Below are 20,652 nucleotides of genomic sequence, written 5' to 3' on the forward strand. Positions count from 1 at the left end.
GTGTTGAGGGGCGTGGGGGGAATGCCATTTTTCTTGTCCTGTTTTAGATTTGTTTCCTTATTCTGTTCTAAAAATCATGGTGTAATAGGTCTAAACTAAGCAGAAAACCATTTTAATTGTCCTCAGTTCTAATAGCACTTTCAGTCTGAATCTTTAGCCATATAGAAAACACCAGGTTATTTGATGTAGTTGCACAGAAGTTAGATGTAGGGCTTTTTAGGATCTCAGCTGTTGTATTTTCACTATGTAGCACTTAAGAGTTGATGTGTCCAGGCCAAAAGCATGGGACCAAGGGAAAGAAATTCAAGGTCAGCTACTACCGAGGCCTGATTTCAAACACCAGTTTGGAGATACTCTAAGTGGACAACCGACAGAAGGGTTATTGAGATAAATGGGATCAGTAAAACAGAATTCAGCCAGGTAACCAATTAAGAACCAGATAAATTCTGAGGCCAGCTCTATAGAATTAGCATTTGATGACACCAGCACTTTGAAACAGATCATTTCAAGTATTGGATATATATATATAAGAGGCAGAAGAATCTGGGAGCCCGAAACTACACAGGGTTTCTCTTCCACCCGCAGTGAGAGCTGGAATGGTAAGAACATTATCTGTCCTTCCTGGGACCTGGCCTGTCACAGAGGTGCTCTTATTATTTAATGAGAAAACTGAACTTGGAGGAGAGTTAGAAGTCGGGAGAAGGAACCAGTTTATGTTTTAAATACAGACTTTGCATTATGTCTTGATAGCCAGAGATTGAACAAGCTTATAATCAATGGCTCAAACATAAAAGTTTTCCTTGCCTCACCAGAATAAAGAAACCCTTTAAGCTTTTTTCCCATAGCATAGTTTTCATTATGAATATTAAGTGAGGGAGAAAAGAGACAGTAATTTAAAAAGAGAGCCCCTCTGATGGTAGTTAAATGGATGTTCACCCTACAGAAGTAAACTTTGACCAAAACAAATGGTGGGGCTCTAGATGCATGACACCACCAAAAATCAAATTGTGAGTGAAGTCCTAGTGCTTACCGTTGATTTCCATTTAGTATAAGATATTTTGCTCATCTGAGAACAGATATTCCCTGGAGTCTGTCAAGGACCCTCTATGCTTAATAATGACCCATAGAGAATCAAACAAAGAATCATGAGCGTCCTTGATTTGACGGTTTAAATGAATAGTTTATGTGGGATTCTTCTATGAAACTCCTCTGATCTTAGTTTGGTAATGAGTAAATTTGATGGAGCCATGATTTCTATGGTGCTCAACTAAGCACACTAGTCAGTAATTTCAAGTTGAGTCACTTGTACTTTGGACTATTATTCATTGGTAGATGGTAGGTGAGGGAAGAATATAAAATACAGGCCCTAAACCAGTGCTGTCCAATAGAACTTTCTATCATGATGGAAATATTCTATATCTGCTGTACAGTAAGGTAGCCACTAGTCACCCTTGGCTGCCGAGCACTTGAAATGTGGCTAGTGTGTGGGGCCGGCCCTGTGGCGTAGCAGTTAAGTGCGCGCGCTTCACTGCTGGAAGCCCGGGTTCAGATCCCGAGTGCGCACCGATGCACCTCTTGTCAGGCCGTGCTGTGGTGGCGTCCCACATGAAGTGGAGGAAGATGGGCACAGATGTTAGCTCAGGGCCAGTCTTCCTCAGCCAAAAAAAAGGAGGATTGGCATGGATGTTAGTTCAGGGCTGATCTTCCTCACAAAAAAAAAGAAAAATGAAATGGCTAGTGTGAATGAAGAACTGAATTTTACTTTTATAGCTACTTATGGTTATGGGCTACCATATTGGGCAGCACAACTCGACAGTCATATAAGTCTATATTAATTATTTTTATAGGAATAGAGAATATTAGAATTAATTATTTTCCAATTGTATGTATTTGACTTTTTTCTATGGAGGATGAGAACAACAAAGTATTATAAACTGTTATTTGTATAAGTTTGATTTTTTAAGAAAGGACTTCAGAAAACAAGGCAGAGAGTAAGTAGAGCAATTACTAATTCCAAGTAATTCAAATAGAATCAAACTTTGATTATAGGCTTGGTCAAATCAATGCTAAACAGCCCCATTAAGAAAATTATTATTCAAATGATTTATCTAATTTGCTTTTCACTTGTCAAATAATTGTTTTCTTTCTTTCTTTCTTTCTTTATTTTTGGTGAGGAAGATTAGCCCTGAGCTAACATCTGTGCCAGTCTTCCTCTATTTTGTATGTGGGTTACTGCCACAGCATGGCAACTGATGAGTCGTGTAGGTCTGCACCTGGGAACCAAACCCTTGAACCTGGGCCACGCAAGCGGAGCACGCCAGACTTAACCACTACACCACGGGGCTGCCCCCAAATAAGTTCTTTTAAATCTTATTTTTAATTATAAAAGTAATACATGTTCATGTACATGTAATACACGTAACATATTCAAATAACCCCCAGGTGTATAGAGTGAAGAGGGGATGTCCACCACACCTATCTACCAAAGTTCCCATTCCCCAAAGATAACTGCTGTTAAAAGTTTAGAGAATCTTTTCTGACTTGTTTCTTTGAACATGTTTAGAAACCAAAAGACTTTTCAGGTTAAAATGATGTCTTTGAATCCCTTTTAGGCACAAACAGTGTAGGAATTCACATTACTGCAGCAAACGTCAGGTTCTGCAACATCAGGTGTGAGTTCACTGGAAATTGTTTGAGGCAATACTTAGGGGTCATAATAGCCAAAAAATGTTGGGAAATGAGAAAGGGGTTTTCTTGAGGGAACATGATCAGAAGAAAAATCATGGAATGATGTTGAAAGAGATCTATAAAGGAAGTTAAAAGGTAGAACTTTTTACAGGACAAAATTTGAAGTATGGAAAGATTATTTTTAAAAATATTTAAGACTTTGTAACAAAATCCAAATTGTTCCCATGATTTCATCCTTGGACATTGTGTTCATTCCTTAGGCTTTTCTCAGGCTTTATAGAGAATCATTTATTTTTATTTTTTTTTTTAATTTTTTAACATTTTTTTTTTTAAACTTTATTTACTTATTTTTCCCCCGAAAGCCCCAGTAGATAGTTGTATGTCATAGTTCCACATCCTTCTAGTTGCTGTATGTGGGACGTGGCCTCAGCATGGCCAGAGAAGTGGTGCGTCGGTGCGCGCCCGGGATCCGAACCCGGGCCGCCAGCAGCAGAGCGTGCGCACTTAACCGCTAAGCCGCGGGGCCAGCCCTATAGAGAATCATTTAAACCACTTGGCTAAGTTAATACTTATGGCAGAGGTCACAGATGGGTGACTTGGACTTTGTGTGTCTTGCAGTATTTGTAAATTTCTGATTTACACTGTAGTTGCCAACTAACATGATCCATATGTATAGGGATTGGACTTAATTCATGTACATATGAATTGTATATACATACATATATATTCCCTGGATATAAAAACCACTGTATGAAGTTTTTTCCTTGAAATCAGACAATTAGCAACACCTTGCCACCTTCCCACATAGCAACAATTTAGATAGGGTGTGAGTTCTCTACATTGCCCTAATCCTCACCACTCTTGACTGATACAAATCTAGTCGGCTGTGCTCACATTATGTATATAGGCTAAGCTTATATTCCCTGCCTGAGCCTTGCAAACCCCTGCCTCATAGCATCCTTATATATCATTCTCTCTCAACATGTTTGAAGGACTCGGGGGCAGGGTGTCAAAGGTGAAGGCCCTAGTCTGGGTTTAGTATCTTGGGCCAGCCTGAAATAGCAGCTAGTGTTTTGAGCTCTAAGCCAACACTCTGGACCTTTAGTCATGTTTTCTTTCCCCAATAAAATAGAAAAGTTTTACATCAGATAGGAGTACAACTCCTACAACATACATGAAACCTATTTAGTTTTAATCTGGACGGGGAATCAGGAAACCTGGGTTCCATTTCTGACTCATTTTGGATAGATAAGGGTGGTTAAGCTGTCCTTATGTCCCTTATCAAATGGCGGAAATCTGCTTTAACTGCTGTAGTTTATAGCAATGTGGGGAAATGTAGATTCTATAGAAAATGGAAATGCTCTTTGGAACTTAGTTTTTCAAAACTTGTGTTTCTTTTTTAGGCAGTTTTGGAACTTAACTTGATCTGCTTTATGTGCCCAGTAATGATATGATAATAGATATTATTGCTCTACCCCTATATTGGGATGTACAATAGCAGAAATCATCCTGTCTATGCTGGTACTTTCAGCATAGACTTGACCACACTAATCAGTTCGTGAAACTCTGTGTTCTGAAAGTGGCCACGGTCGGTGAATCTGTACAATTTGGCTTCCAACCTATCGGCCACTTCTTGTTGTTCCTTCCAGGGAAGGAAAGGATCGTCAGTGGAGCCAAACTGCACGATGCGAGGGCAGTTGGCTTTGATCTTCTCCCACTGCCAGGGGCGGTTGAAGTATCCTATGGGAAAAAAATATATAACCTATCATTGCTCTTGGATAATTTCTATTCTAGCCACTCTAAAATATCGAGTGAAGATCATAGCAGAGACACAAAGAATCAGAGCCTGAGTGTAAGTTAGACACCCTCCTTTAATTTTCAAATCTGTAGGGCTTGAAACCATAGGTACTTATGAAGAGGAAGTATGTCGTTCAAATAAAAGCAGGCCTCTAGGGTTCAATTCTAGACGATGGATTAGAAATGGTCTACCCTCTCAATGTGCCTAACTTTTCCAAAGATGGGTGGTAAATATTTTTCATATGCTGTTAGATTTTTTTTAGCCTATCTGAAAGACAGTACTGTTTTATAATCTGAACAAGCAACCCCTTGACTAGAGGAAGGGCTTTTCTGGGGTTTCTGCCTTCATACTTACCACTTGCACGCTCATTTTCATCCCCCAAGTCTGATGTGTATGCAGACACTAATACAATAGCATATAGTCGATGTGTTTCTGCGTACCTAGAGAGAGAAAGCATGTCAGCTAATGTTTAATGTCAAATATGATCATCAAAAAGTCAATAAGCCACCTAGAAACTCGTTTGATTTAGCTTACAGAAAGCATGTGCTATATATGCTGTTAAAGTTAATATGAAAAATAGCAAGGAAAGTACCCAGTGGTTAATCACTTAACCTTGGCTACTTGATGAGTTTCTACTTATTTTTTAAGGTACAGTAGTCCCCCCTTATCCACGGTTTCACGTTCCACGGTTTCAGTTACCAGTCAACCATGGTCCGAAAATATTAAATGGAAAATTCCAGAAATAAACAATTCATAAGTTTTCAATTGTGGGCTGTTCTGAGTAGCGTGATGAAATCTCGCGCCATCCCCCTTTCCCACTGGCACGTGAATCATCCCTTTGTCCAACGTATCCACACTGTATATGTTACCTGTCAATTCGTCACTTAGAAGCCGTCTCAGTTATCGTATCGACTGTTGCAGTATTACAGTGGTTGTGTTCAAGTCACCCTTATTTTACTTAACAATGGTCCCAAAGCACAAGAGTAGTGCTGCTGGCAACTCGGATATGCCAAAGAGAAGCCATAAAGTGCTTCCTTTAAGTGAAAAGGTGAAAGTTCTCAGTATAGGGAAAAAAAAAGTCATATGCTGAGGTTGCTAAGATCTGTGGTAAGAAGGAATCTTCTATCTGTGAAATTATGAAGAAAGAAAAAGAAATCTGTGCTAGTTTTGCTGTTGCACCTCAACTACATATGTATAGAACAGAATAGTATACATAGGGTTCGGTACTATCCACGGTTTCAGGCATCCCCTGGGAGTTTTAGAACATATCCCCTGAGGGTAAGGGGGGGACTACTGTAGTCCAAACCTTCTGTAATCCTTTCCGAATAAACTTGAAAAGTGTAAAGATTCTCTTTGATGTGTGCATTAATCTACGTTTAGTATACATCAGCATTACCTGACTGGTTAACATGTAAATTCCCAGGCTGAGTCCCAGAGCATCTGATTCAGAGGGTTGGGATTGAAGCCCAGGAATCCACATGTTAAGGCATGACACCTCCCTCAACCCAGGTGACTAACACAAGTGGTCTGTGGACCATTTTTTAAGAAACACGGTACTGTACCAGAAATGTACCTCTTTTACCACACACTCCACATTGCATTGTATTACTCACTCGTTTGTGTTATATCTGTCTCCCCCAATAAACTGTCAGCTCCTTAAGGGCGGGTCTGAGCCTTCTCGATCTTTGTGATGCTGGTGCCACTACAGTGCCCGGCAAGCAGACACCCTGCTAACTCTTTGCAGACAGTTTCCCACTCCACAAAGACAAGGCTAAGGAAAGATGTGGAATGGTAATAGTTTCAAGAGGCCTTTGTACCAGGAAAGATTTAGGGTTGGTATTTTGTTCTTGGGCCTAAACATTTTTCCCCAACCTTTTGTTTTAAAAAATTTCAAACCTACACAAAAGTTAGAACAACAGCACCTATATAACCCAGTGTGGTTATACAACCACAGTGCCATTATTACACCTAATAAATTTAACACTGAAAGTAATATCTGTATTAATTTTTCCCCAGTTGTACCAAAAATGTTCTTTAAAACTGCTTTTCAATCTTAGATCCAGTCAAAGATCATGCATTGCACTTGGTTTTCATGACTCTTTAGACATTTAAATTTTTTGTTTTAAATGACACATTTTTTTAAAGTTTAGGCCAGTTGTCTTGTACATTATCCCCTAAACTGAATTTGTCTGTTTCCTCATGATTACACTGAGGTTAAACATTTTTGGCAAGAATACTACATAGGCGACATTGTGTCCTCCCCACTACATCACATCAGATGCTCACCATGCCAGCTGTCCCCTTATTGATGAGATTAACTTTGATTACTTAAGGTGATATCCATCAGATGCCTCTATTGTAAAGACATGATTTCCCCTTTGTGATTAATAAGTAGTCTGTGGGTGGTCCTCTGTGACTGTGTCAATATCCTGTTCCCCTACAATCTTACACCCCATGGTTTTGGCATCTGTTTTTCTCCTTGTGTACCTTAGCTTTAGAAGTTAATTCTTAGAAGGTTGCTGACAATCCTGCATTAAGTTTCAAGGGTCTTTAAAAGAAGGCATGTCTTTATCAGCCAATAGCCTGAGAAAAACTCAGTTTGCCTTGAGTTGGTAGAGATTTCAGCATAAAGGGATTTCTTCATTTTTCCAGACAACCCATGGCAGCTTTTAAACACTGACTGTACCATAATTCTGTAGCTCTACATTGGAAAGCATTATTCTTGTAGCTTTGATTAGTGTGGCTGAAAGGTTATGGAATTCGGCAAGATTCTCTGACATGCAATTCATGTGACATCCTGAGCAACTGCTTGGGACAAGAAGCACAAATAAAACCTTATAATCCTTTGTCATCCAGCCTAGCAAATATGGAAGAAACCCAACCCTAAAAGGTTTATTCAGCCAGCTAAGTCCCTACCCCCTAGGTCTTATAAGCCAAAGGGAGAGCCATAATGTTCTATGGAGTGCATCAGGGGTGTGCCCATGAATCCTAAGGACTTGGGGTTGGGACGGGGGCCTCCCTCTCCAATAAGTATTTACTGAGCACCCACCATATGCCAGACACTCTTCTAGGCGCTGGGGTTTCAGTATCAGAGTGAACAAAGTCCCACCCTCAGGAAGCTTACATGCTATTGGCAGGAGACAGACAAGAAATAAACAGGATGTCAGATGGTGGAAAGTGCTATAGATAATAAAGGGGATAATAAGATATAAAGGGGATAGGTGCCAGTGGGGTGAGGTTGCTGTTTCATACAGAGTGATCAGAAAAGGCCTCACTGAAAGGGGGCAATCGAGCAGAGACTGAAAGAGGAGGAGAAAGCCATGCAGGTATCTAGGGACAGAGAGTCCCAGGTAGAACAATGGCAAGCAAAGGCCTATGGTAGGTGCATGCTTGGCATGCTAAGGAACTGCAGTGAGGTCTGGGGGCTGTGAAGGGGAGACGGTAGTGATGACATTGCAGCTAGTGGGGGCCTTGAAGGCCGAGGAGTTTTTCTGAGGGTGGTGGGCGGGAAGCCACTGGGGTTTGGAGTCACATGTTTTAACAAGAATCACCATATCCCAGTAAGAGCAAAAAATTTTTTAATCCACTAACCAAACTAGGAAGGAATTAGGACAGATTATGTTACCACTTTTGAGGTCAGCACTGTTTACAGCCGAAATTAAGATATACACAAGCTATTTCCCAAGCAAGCTTGACAAGCCCACACAGGGGTGACAAGGCAACTAGGATCACACCTCATGGCCGCGATGGCCCCAGAACTGTGGCCTATGATGATGGTCTTCTCATCACACTGCAGCTCTGTCTCCATGAAGGGCAGCCAGATACTCTCTCGAGCTGTAACTAAAGTTCAGGGTAAAGAAAGAGTGTCATTTGATAGGGACAGTTTTAGTCTTAATGCTGCCCCATCTTTCTAACACAACTACTTAGCAGTTCACAACTTGTAATACTGTAGGACCACGATGCGAGATGGGGCTACTTTAATAGAGCCAGAGGTTTCTGTGTTGCTGTTTGAAAGACTCAAATCCGTAGTTTTGGTAAATAGTTTTGGTTTTTTTTACCATGTTCTTGTAAGAAAATACTGAGGAAATAATAAAATATAACTCTGAAGATTTAGCATAAACTTTCCAACTTGACAAAAAAAACTCTTGACGATATTCTATTTCAAATCACATACAGATATATTCTTTCTTTCCAAAACAGAAATTCCTGAGACAAATCATAGGCATACTCAGAACAAAGTGGCAATGTTACATTTTTAAATATTAGGATCTCATATAGATGCCATAAAGTTTTGTCATATCTCTGCCTAAATGAAACGCCCATAAATTTTGCCTGAAAATATTTATTGACTTACAAAAGGGAAAATAAAGTTGCTTGCAAAGTTGAAAATTAAATTTTGCCAAGCCCAGGTGCTTTTCTTGACCCTTACTAGAATTTTCTATAATGTTTTTTGGTTTACACCCTCCTCCTCAAACTGCTTGCCATCATTCAATCTTAGATACCTATTGTATTCCCTTTGGCTTCTCTACTATGATTTTCCTGTTCTCTACCAGGAAAATGGCAAGATCAAAAACCCAACAAGATGAGAATATTTAAAAACATTTAAACTTACTTGGGTCAGGCATGTTTTTAGCCAGACACTGGAAACCTGGTATCTATGATATGAGCAGGGAAAAAAAGTTATAGTAAAGAGCTTAATTACAAAGAATACTTTGCTAATAAGAAAGGAGACACTTGATATCATCTTTATCAATTCAATAAGTATTTGCTTATATTATGAAACAAAGTGGGTTAAGTGCTACAGGACTACATATGAATATACAATCCTTCCTCATAAACTCCACCTGTCTGTAGTTCTATATCTAGCCAGCTCTGTAGATCTCTATAGAGAGAGACCTGTATCTGCATTTGCACATCTATATTTATCAGTATAGGCATATATCTATAGAAAAGGGCACGAGTGAAAGCATTCTAGACAGACTGACCTGGGGCCAGACAGACTGTGTGCCAGGGAGAGGGTAAAACATGGTACTGAGACGTGGTATAGAAAGTTGGAAATCACATCTTGGACAGCTCCAGCCCAGACCTTTTGGTTTGTAGCTCTGGCTATGGTTTTCAGCCACAACCCTGGTATTTTATTCTAGAAACCTACTCTAGATTACTCTAGAGGATGGCAACCCAGGAAGCAGTCTTATTGCCTGGTTATGGAAGAAGGCTAAAAAAAAATCAAAATGCACAAGACAACCTACAGTAGGATAGCAGTTTTATAACGCTCACAAAGAAGCCAAATTAAACAATATATTGTCTAAAGGATACGTGCATAGGTTGCAAAAGTACTTTGATTTTAAAAAGGGGAGCAAATGAGAAAAATTTCAGGATGGCAGGGAAATGAGATGGAGGGATATACAGGCGGCTTCAAAAATATTGGTAATGTTCTAGATTTTAGATTGGTGATGGATTCGCAGGTATTCATTACATTAAGCTTCTTAATTTACATACATGCTATGTATATCCTTTGTATATATTAATATTATATACTGATTTTTTTTTAATTTGAAGCAGAGAGCAAAGAAGATAGATGTAAAATTATCTGGCAAGTCCCAAATCTGAACCAGCAGCAGATACAGGGAGGATGAGGGGGCGCGGTCTCTGTAGTTCTAAGAGGTGGTGCCTTATATTCTAACAACTGAACCCTCAGAGAAGTCCTCTAGGCAGTTTTACCAACCAAAATTCCAACCACTAGTTTAAGACAGGGCAGCAGGGGAGAGGAATGAAGACACAGGATTTGCTGAAGGAGGGCAGGGGGGAGACGCACGTTTAAACTTCAGTCCTCCGTCCCCTCCATCCCCTCCAGCTCCAGGCTGACTTCCCAGCACAGCAAGTCGTGTCTCTTACCTGCTCCAGCTCCTTCTTCACCCAACCATACCAGCCGTGGGTGGCCACATCCCCGCCTCCGTTCCCGGGAACAAGAACTGCCTTGCTAGGAGAAGCCATGAGTGCAGAAAGTCCCCCAGGAACCGATTCTGCGGTGCTCCAAGTCCTACAGCGCAATCGCAGGGGAGCCTGCACTGTGGCATTCTGGGAATTGTAGTTCTACGGCGTCAATAGGGCAGTGCATTTAGCTCTTGGCGTTCCTTACAGGCCAGGGCAGCCAAAAACAAAACTTGTGACTTTCCGTCAAATGTAAATCAGCTTTTCCTTGCCTCTTACTAGTGCTCCCAACGCCCGCCACCACCCCCACCTTATTTACGACAGGCTGTGACATGCCCAGAATGTGTTATCTCTTTCCCAGAATTACTGATGTTTCTATAGGAAAGTGTGTTTTTAATTCCAAACATGCAGAACACAACCTATTTATTAGTTGAGGACTCCCGAAATCCATATTATTTTTCTTTCTGATTTCAAAACAGTTCTTAGTTGAATAGTCAATATCAGCCCTGATTGTTAATTTTCATTGCTTTAAATGCTGTCGTTATAAAAGGTATCACTGTTGGTGCAGAGCACATGAATAACATTCATACTTAAACCAGTTTAGAGACTGGGGAAACTGAGGTACCAATGAAATGGTTCACCTATTGTGATATGGCAGCCCTGAAATTTTAGAAAATGGTCATACCTTATAGATATATCCAAACCTTATTGAATTGAGGTAGGCAGAAGTGTGCATGTGTGATTAGAAATAGAAATGAATAGGAAAGTGCTTCTTATTCTTTGCCCCTCCCATGGACTTACTCCCTGTGGACATCAGGCGTGTTTTAGCATCTGACGTTGAGAAACACTCTTAGGAGGTTTATTTTTTGGACAGGCACAAGTAGGTGATCAATGATTACACTGCCCACCACCACATTTCTTTAGGAAAAGCAAGACATACTCTTTCCTCTTGAAACTTTGACTCTGTAAATTTTCTTAAAAAGGTCAATGTTATTGAATTTTAAATGTAGACTTATTCACTTCAGAAGGAATGAACTACTGATACACACAACACCATGGATGAATCTCAAAATAATTATGCTGAGTGAAAGGATGCCAGACAAAAAAAGAGTATATACTATATGATTGCATTTGTATAAAACTCCAGAAAACACAAGGGGCACACGGGAATACTGTGGGGTGATATACACGTTCATTATTTTGTGGTGATGGGTGTCAAAACTTAACAATTCTACACTTTAAATATGTGCAGCTTACTCTATGTCAGTTATACCTCAATAAAACTGTTTAAAATTAAAAAATAAATTAAAACAAGCAGAGGCATTCCTGTAGCTGAGTGGTTGTTTGTCTAATGGTTTTTAGTTCAAGAAACAATGACACTCCCTTAACAGGAACTGTGGGCTGAAAAAGGATCTGTCTTTCCTTAAGATTTCTTTTAAGATTTGTCTTTCTTCTCTCATAGAGTGGTTAGCTCGTCCTTTGAGAAGGAGAGAATAAAGGCAATGGCCTCAGTTCTCACCCTTCTCAGATTATGTCAATAATAATTGCAGAAGCTATCTAATTACACATAAACTTATCTTGGTTTTTTTCCTACTTTTTTTCTCTTGTACAGGCATTTTCTGAGCTTGTCATTATCAGAGAAGAAATAGCTTGGTTTCAAAACAACATTTTTATGAATTAAAAAAAATCTGAAAATGCACATATATAGCTGGTACAGCATTTGCTTAATATTGAAAGAGCTGTTCTCAAGAACTTGCCAAGGAAGGTTTAGTCTTTCTAACAGATCCTGCGACCCTCCACTAATGCCCTCTTTCTGAATAATCTTCCTCAACCTGGACTTCCCAGGTGAGGATCTCTTAAGGCAGTTTGTATCTAACTCTTCAAACTCACTGTCCAAACATTCTCCCCTCTTCTGTGGTTACTTTTCTATTTATTTCACTTATTGTGTTTTTAAAATATATTGAGAAGAAAGGGAACTAAATGGAAGGCTTCTTTGGAGTCTTGTGGGACACATGGCAGTTAATCAGGAAGGGAGGTGAAAAGGTTGTTCTTAGCAGAGAGGAAGGCGTGCAAAAGGGCACAGAGGCGAGACAAAGCACACGTGCCCTGGGAAAGACAATTGGTTCAGTGCTGTAGGATTGAGGTATGTAGATGATGGAGGCCCTTAAGTACCACAACAAGGGGCCTCTACTTTTCCGATGATGGGACAACTATGGAGAGTTTTAAGCAAGAGAATATCAGGGTCAGATGTGTGATTTTGAAAAAATCAATCTGAAAAATCAATTGGCAACCAATATGAGAGTTGGGTTTGGCAAAATTCAGGCAAAGAGATCATTCGGAAGGCTGTTGAGTAATCCAATGAGACAGTATGAGGGCCTGGACAAAGCAGGTAGATGGAATTGAGAAATATTTAGAATAACAAGTCAACAGGACCTAGTGATTCATTGTTAGTTTCAGGTTTGGGGTGTTAGAGATGGAGGGGAAGAAAAAACGCCTTTTCCTTCTACCCTTTTAGGTTCTTGGCTGGGGCTCTGTAACTAAAGACAGATTAACAAGAGAAAAGCATACAAATTTACATGATATAGGTTTTATATGATCCGGGAGCCTTCAAAAGGAAACGAAGACCTGAAGGAGCATTGCACCTGATTGTTTTTATGCTAGGTTTGATGAAGAGTGGAAAGTTGTGGGGAAAGTGATAGGATAAACAGATATGAGCCAAGGGTAGTAAACTGGGAGAAACTGAGCAAGTCCTGTGCATTCCGATTCCTCTCAGCATCCCTCCATCTTCAGAGGTAAGGATGCTTCTTTCCTCCTGGCAAAGGGAGGAAACTTCTTATGTGAAGGTCTTATGACCTGCTTCAGGGGAGACGGGAGGTCAGAGAGTCTTTCCTTGCATCTACCATTTCTCAAATTCCTTCAGCTTTAAATATTCAATATGCTAAGGTGCTATATTTTGGGGCAGCATGTCCTGAACCCCGTCAGAGATAAGGAGGGGCCAAGGATAACTCGAGTTTCTAGGCTGAGTAACTGGAAGGCGAATGGTATCGCCAAGTGAAATAGATAGTACAAGAGGCAGAAGGAATTCATTTTCCCCTTGAGGGAAAATATGAAGTCAGTTTAGGACATATCGAGATTGAGGTGCCCAAGAATACCCAGAGATATCCAGCAGGTTGTTGAATATATGAATGTGATGTTAGTTAGAGATATCTCAGCCAGAAATACAGAATTTAGATTATAGATGGTGAAAACTATGTGTAGAAAATTCTGGAAGATTTTGAAATAGTCAAAAGAGATTACTGAGTGAACTTTCTCTGGAATGCTGGGCATTTTTTAAAGGACCCCCTGGGGTCATCTAATTGTAAGGAGCTTGTGCCCTTGTCTTTGACTGAGCTATTTCAAAACTCTGTAGAGATAGAAATTAACTTAGAGAAAACTAACAGTAATGCAAATGTATCCTGCCTATAACAATGCAAATGATTCCTGTCCACAGCGAGTCAAATTAATTTTGTTGGGTAGAGAATATGTCTCTATAAATCAAATTCTTCTTTGAGCCAGTTTGAATATCCTTACTGGTTCCCTCATTAATGAATGGTTATGTAGAATCTTTGACACATGCTCATTTTATATTTGTATGAGAGCCATAATTTTACCTTTCTGAAACTTTCTTTAACAATTTTAGAGGTTTCACCAACATTCCAATGGATTCACCTGACAAAACCAGGTAAACCATGTGGCTGAAGAATACCTCATGGGCTGCTTGAGCCCAGGCATGTTTTTCTCTTGGTTCCCAGAGTGAATAGTGAATAGCCAAGCGGCAACAGTAAAACAATGTTGCTGACTCTCTATTTCTCTAGGTTTCTCTTCTTCTCTTTACTGATTTTGTGTTTTTGTTTTTGTTTCTGACACACCCGTAGCTGATAAGTTTTTCCCCATTGGTGGCAGCAATGATTAGAAATTTGGTATTATAATCTGACCATTTGGTGGTCTCTTTAAACGAATTAATAGTTTATAGAGATATAGTCTCTCTTGGGTAAGAGACGACAGAGAATCTGGTTGGTTAGTCTTTTTCGTTTGCCTTATTGTCTATTTGTGAGTTCAAATCAATTAAGACTTCTAAGCCCATTGGGAAGGAGAACGGCTTTTTTGATATCTGGTCTAGTAATTTTTTGTGTTTCTCTGTGCACTTTTGACCTGTGGCTGAAGTTGTAGAAGCAAAGCTATATGCTCTCTATGTGCCCCTGCATCTGTGTGTCTTCATGGCTGTAATCAAGAAAGGCCTTCAGGGGGCTGGCCCAGTGGCGTAGTTGTGAAGTTTGCGCATTCCACTTCAGCTGCCCAGGATTCACCGGCATGGATCCCAGGCATGGACCTACGCACTGCTTTCAATCCATGCTGTGGCAGGCATCCTACATATCAAGTAGAGGAAGATGGGCACAGATGTTAGCCCAGGGCCAGCAAAAAGAGGAGGATTAGCAACGGATGTTAACTCAGGGCTAATCTTTCTCACAAAAAAATAAAAAACAAAAAAAACACGAAAGGCCTTCATCTCTTGTTGTAAGAGTGTGAAATGTTTTACTACTCTTGGAGAGTTTTAATAAATTAGTTTATTACTTCTCTTAAAAGAGCTCTGTTCTGATTGGCTCATGAAGATAAATACATACTTATAGAAATGAAATATTCCTAAAATTTCCAGAAAATAAGGAAATTAAACTTCTAAAACTTTGTGCTGATTTAAAAAAAATCCTTATTACAGAAATTTCTAGTACAGAAAGATTCAGGTTCAAATGATTAAAGCAAATCTTTGGCAAACGATATTCTTTAAATGTTTGGTGGCAAAAACACAGCTATGTCTTTTCTCACTGTAAAGTAGAACATAAATGTGTATTTTATTTTAGTTGTTTGTTTCCTGACTGAGAGAATAATTAATTTGAACTTCCTAAACTTATACAAGTTTAATTATCAAATAACCTAACATTACTCTTATATGTTTTAGGAACATGAAACATGTACATTTGTTCAACAAAACTGAATCATTATTTGACAAATTTTTTATATTAATGGTAATTACATTTCATAGTACATCCACTTAAACCTAATTTCTATGATCTCTAAATAATTTAAAACTTTGTACTAATATTAAATTGAGCTAATTAGTGGTAATTCTTTGATGACTAGATGTTCTAAGCGTAATTTTAAGTTTATATAGTTTTGCTTCTTATTTTTATATGCTACGAGAGGCTTTATCTCTGGGCATGCTCATTTTTACCACTTATAAAAGGTGTAAACCGGTTGTGATGGTTGCAGAATGTTGTGCTTTATGTAGTTATGAGTTTTGTTAGTCTCCTAAACTGCTTGAATATGAGAGTTCTCAATTATTCATCTTCTCATAGAAGGACGACAGAGGTAGATACGCAGAAAGCAACTGTGCTCTCGTGCCAGTCTCCGCAGAGTACGAGAAGCCATTAGAGCCACCGAGAAAAGAAAACTGTAACGCCACAAAGCATAACTATCCCTCTTGAACTTACAATGAATCTTGCGTATGCGTCCACACGCTTACACGCTCACAACTCCGCCCCTCCGCCCCGCCCCTTCCCGCGCGCTGACGTCTCTTTCCGGCCAGCTAAAGCTTTCCTCCGCCAGGCGACGCGCCTTCTTCCGGTCCGTCACGTCATCATTCTCGCTTCCCGGTAACTAAGGGGATAAGAGGAAGTTTCTACTGAGGCGAGAGAATGTCGTGTTGGATCAGGGCGAACCCCTGAGGCGTGCTGGCTGAGCCTAGGAATCAGTCTGGAAGCACCTAGAGTTCCTGAAGTGGAAACGTTTAGAGGTGAACGTGGAGAAGCGTGTCTTTTGAGGAACTGTGGTTTTTGTAGAGGGAGGCATGACTGCCTTGCCCTGTTCCAAGATGGCGGCGCGGCTTCTCTGAGAGTCTTGCTTCCGCTCGTCAGCCGAAGGGGCGCTCTTTGATTGGCCAGTGGACGGCGCCGTGAAGTGACGCACAGGGGTTCCGACCAATCGACTGAGAGCTGAGCTGGACTTGGCGGTGGGAGCCGGAGTCGGGCTCTTGCGGCTGTGGGTGCGGACCGCTGCGGCCAGGTGGGCGCCTGCGGCCAGGTGAGCGGGGAGCACAGGTGATGGGGGGCCGAGGGCACGGGCATGAGACTCTGTAGGGGGCGAGTGGATTGCTTCTGGGATGAGGGCTTCTCCCGGCGAGCAAAGGAACCGAGGGCATCAGTGACCCAGGGGTCCGCTGAGAGTGGTGCGTCCCCCTCCAGGCCAGGCGCCGGCCGGCTTCTGGCTCGGGATCCCTCAGAGTCGCGGGGTGCGGGAGGATCCAACCCCCGTTTTACAGTGAGGAGCTCCAGACTCAGGTGAAATGATTTCTTCGTGACAGCTGGAACTAGAACCCAGGTCTTTGGACTACTTTCAAGGATTGAACTGTGCTTAAACTTGGCTCCTGTGCCTTGAAAATTATGCTTTGCTGCAGTAAGAGTGGTTCCGGTTTTTTTGGCGGTTACTCCTACAGGGTCTTTCCAGTTCTTTCATTAATTTATTTATTCAGCTGTTAACCTCTTCAGATACCTTTTCCCTTTGAGAATTTGATGTAAGCCGTAGATCCACCCCCCCTAGAAAAATGCACGTTCGCTCATGCACACAATTTTGCATACAATTTCAAAGGATTTGTTGATCTCTGAAGTCCCGGTTGGTTATGTGCCCAGAATTAAGAATTCATACTCTAGAAGTGGGGAGAGAAAGAAGCAGTGAGAAACGGAGAAAGCAGGTTTTAATATGTAGGTGTTTGGGGACATTGGATGGAGCCAGTACCTCCATCCAAGAACTGTTTTGAGAGGGGAAACAGTTGTTTAATGAAGCCTGGCCATTTAATGAAGCCTGTCGAAGTACTTGCTGAGAGTTGTGGTATTAGAACATGCTTTCATTCCTGCCTGAGTTATCCTTTGCCACCCAGAAAGCTGCTGTGTACACAGTGCTTCCATTTCCCTCTTTTGCCAGAAATAAAAAATAGATGCTTTAGAGTTTCAGTTGGAGCAAACATTTGGAATTTTTGTGGTCTGGGTTGTGTGTAGTAGAGTAATTCATTCATTTGCTTTTCTAGCCATATAATATTATTCTCTCAGTCCAAATTATTTGCAGTATGGCACTTCTCATAATAACATGGAGAGTTATTATTCAGCACTGCATAAGTGAGCACTAGAGGCCACTAATATCATAAATTCTTTAATTTGCCTTTTTTCTGTTTTTTTTTTGAGGGGCTTGTTCCCTTGAAACCTAATAGCTGAGGTGTGTGTTAGCCTAGATTTTAGGATGTAAACAGGGTGTATGAAATACTCGATGGAGTTGGCGTTATCCAGGTTTGAAAAACTTGGTCTGAATGGCTGTTTATTACCTGGAATCTTTCAAGGCACAAGCATAAGCAACTGTGATGAGGGGAGAGGTCATGGTGAAGGGAGAGGTCCTGATGAGGGACTCACTCAGCATAATAGCAAACTTTCGTTTGTAATGTTGGTGATCCCAAGTAGAAATACTTTGGCTGCAAACTGGTGGCTGTTCCCATTATGAATTGGATTCGCACATCAGTATCCAGTACCCAAAGGAAGGAGGGGAAAAGGCACAAAAACAAGACCACTTGGAACATAAAATTTAATACAGTGTTTACTTTAATAGAGCAAGGAAGAAAGGTGATCAGGGAGGAAGGTAGCTGGAGGCTGAAACAGAGTTTGAGACTTACCCTTGGGCAAGGGACTGAAATTGACTTGGCTGAAATGATGTGTAATCCATGAGGAGGTTTAAATTACTATTATTCAACTACATGCAGCGTAGAGATGATCAAATGATTATAAATAAACATTTCACCTCTTTTATTTTTTAAGTGCTAGAGAGGAGAGCTGAGAAAGAGCAGTAGTTAGGGATAATTGTGAAGTTAACCAGCTTTTGGAGGCCAGAGGGAAGGGAGATGTCCTCATCCTATGATGACAGGTTCTTCCAGACTAGGTATTGAGGAAACGTTGCATTAAGTGACCATCGTCTTTTTTTAGTTGAGTTAAGAATTTCACATACAATTAAACCTTTATCTTCAGTTCCTTTTTAGACCATGGCAACATATCTGGAGTTCATTCAGCAAAATGAAGAACGGGATGGTGTGCGTTTTAGTTGGAATGTGTGGCCTTCCAGCCGTCTCGAGGCTACCAGAATGGTCGTTCCCCTGGCTTGTCTCCTTACTCCTTTGAAGGAACGTCCAGACCTGCCTCCTGTACAGTATGAACCTGTGCTTTGCAGCAGGCCAACTTGCAAAGCCATTCTCAATCCACTTTGGTATGAATTCTTTTAAAAAAACTAGGAAAAATGGTGAATACAATCAATTATCACTTTTATGTGATTCTCGTAAAAGTCATTCAATTTGGGCGTCATCAAATTTGAAATGAGTAGTAGATGGTGAGATTCTTTTTTTTGTGTGTGTGAGGAAGATCAACCCTGAGCTAACATCCGTGCTAATCCTCCTCTTTTTGCTGAGGAAGACCGGCTCTGAGCTAACATCTATTGCCAATCCTCCTCCTTTTTTTCCCCCAAAGCCCCAGTAGATAGTTGTATGTCATAGTTGCACATCCTTCTAGTTGCTGTATGTGGGACGCGGCCTCAGCATGGCCAGAGAAGCAGTGCGTCGGTGCGCGCCAGGGATCCGAACCCGGGCCGCCACTAGCGGAGCGCGCGCACTTAACTGCTAAGCCACGGGGCCGGCCATACGGTGAGATTTTTAGGTGAAGAATGCTTGTAGAAATCTCCCTGGCCTAGTACTCTGGATAAAATTAGTACCTATGGGAATGAGGTGGAGGTAGAGGGAAGACATTTGCAATTCACTTTTTGTTTTTGCTAATTTTCAGTTTGCTTTTGTCTTAACAGTAGATTTTATTGGTATTTTTGAAGGATTTTCTAAAAACTCCCAAAAGCTTTAGACAATTTCTCACACGTACCTGGGATGGTGATACGGTAATGCTTTGTGGCGGGAAGAAGTAGTAGAGGAAATTCTAACTCATGGTGATTTTATTGTTAGGCGTAACTGTTGTGCATCTAAGATAGTGACCTGTGGTGTTTCTCTTAAATGTGGGCACTATCTTAAAGCATTTTTAAACAAGTGAAGAGTGTCATAAATACTTGACAAAGAATTTACATAAAGAGAAAATTTTTGTATGAGGGAACATTTTTTATTTCATCCCCCTTGCTTTTACTCAATATGCCCCTATGTAGGAGTGCTGCTGCTCTTCTTTTAAATGCTAGCCACTGAGTGTTAATTGTCTAAGTGTAGAAAGGGGCAAAAGAGCAGCTGAAGCATTATCTTGAGCCAATTCTAGGAAGTGTATCAACCCCAGAAGCATGTCTGCCCAACTTTCCTTCAAGTGAGCTAACTGAGCTTAAAGTCTGGGAAGTTTTTCCCCTGTTAGAAATGTACTTAAGTATTGAGATTTAGTAGTTTCATGTTTCTGAACAATAAAGATGGTAGAAAAATCAGGAAGACTGTTAGGATAACAGGGCAAAAGGAAATAACCCATAATTTATATGTCATGAAATTTAAAATATTATCTAGGAAATTGGAAAAGAGAAAAAAGGATTTATTAATTCCTTATTGCCAATGTTTGAAGAAAACTTTTGGGTGTCCTTAGCAGCCAGAATTCAACCGTAGTGAACGTCTTACACACCTTTGTACATTCATGCACACACACAGAACACATATCTGTGTGATTTACTGAACTTGAAGTTTACATTTGAGTGCTTTCTCCCTTAAAAATGAACATAATACCTAGTTGTAATATTTATGTTTCTCACAGTCAGGTTGATTATCGAGCAAAACTTTGGGCCTGTAATTTCTGTTTCCAAAGAAATCAGGTATGTGAATTATTTTAAAAAGTATTTTCTGTGTTTCATTTTAGTTGTACTACTCTGAAAAAGCTTAAGTGAGGTTGAATTTGTGTCTGCCCGGGCAGTCAGCAGTTTCTACTGAACTCAAGATGATAGCTCTTGTTAAGCGTAATATTGAACATGGAACATTTGTGTTTTTCTTTTGAACAGTGACTCAGTTTCATTACTTGAGTCCTTGTCATTTGCTGTGAAGGGGACATAGAATTCCCTTTTCTTTCAAGTTCTCTGTGGGGAGTGAATATATGTTACCTGAGAAAGATATATTAATTATATTTCATTTGACTTCACTTTATTCTGATTGGATG

General features: G+C 40.4%; 2 protein-coding genes across 2 annotated transcripts in view; one reads left to right on the forward strand and one right to left on the reverse strand.

Moving 5' to 3' along the window:
* Window positions 1–40: 40 nt before the first annotated feature.
* On the reverse strand, window positions 41–10,515 carry RBBP9 (RB binding protein 9, serine hydrolase). The gene is made up of 5 exons (XM_058563304.1): window positions 10,382–10,515; window positions 9,099–9,141; window positions 8,221–8,326; window positions 4,841–4,926; window positions 41–4,428 (listed from the first exon to the last, which is right to left on the reverse strand). Exons 1-5 carry the CDS (start codon window positions 10,478–10,480, stop codon window positions 4,202–4,204), a joined length of 561 nt encoding a protein of 186 aa, XP_058419287.1. The 5' UTR covers window positions 10,481–10,515; the 3' UTR covers window positions 41–4,201.
* Window positions 10,516–16,088: 5,573 nt separating this feature from the next.
* The window catches only part of SEC23B (SEC23 homolog B, COPII coat complex component), a 42,426-nt gene continuing 37,862 nt past the window's right edge, over window positions 16,089–20,652 (forward strand). The window contains exons 1-3 of the mRNA XM_058563308.1: window positions 16,089–16,513; window positions 18,514–18,748; window positions 20,257–20,314. Of these exons, the coding sequence (XP_058419291.1) occupies window positions 18,528–18,748; window positions 20,257–20,314 (279 nt within the window). The 5' untranslated portion in view covers window positions 16,089–16,513; window positions 18,514–18,527. The remainder of the gene's footprint in view (window positions 16,514–18,513; window positions 18,749–20,256; window positions 20,315–20,652) is intronic.

The sequence above is a fragment of the Diceros bicornis genome, chromosome 19 (genome assembly GCF_020826845.1).
Source record: "Diceros bicornis minor isolate mBicDic1 chromosome 19, mDicBic1.mat.cur, whole genome shotgun sequence".
NCBI classification, from domain to species: Eukaryota; Metazoa; Chordata; class Mammalia; order Perissodactyla; family Rhinocerotidae; genus Diceros; species Diceros bicornis.

What these genes read in the sequence shown, in the direction of transcription:
- RBBP9 (XM_058563304.1), bottom strand. Translation starts at nt 10,480, where the DNA reads ATGGCTTCTCCTAGCAAGGCAGTTCTTGTTCCCGGGAACGGAGGCGGG. An exon ending in TAAAAACATGCCTGACCCAA is followed by an intron (nt 8,327 to 9,098) that starts GTAAGTTTAAAT and finishes CCTGAACTTTAG; the next exon opens with TTACAGCTCGAGAGAGTATC. An exon ending in GGGGCCATCGCGGCCATGAG is followed by an intron (nt 4,927 to 8,220) that starts GTGTGATCCTAG and finishes TTCTCTCTCTAG; the next exon opens with GTACGCAGAAACACATCGAC.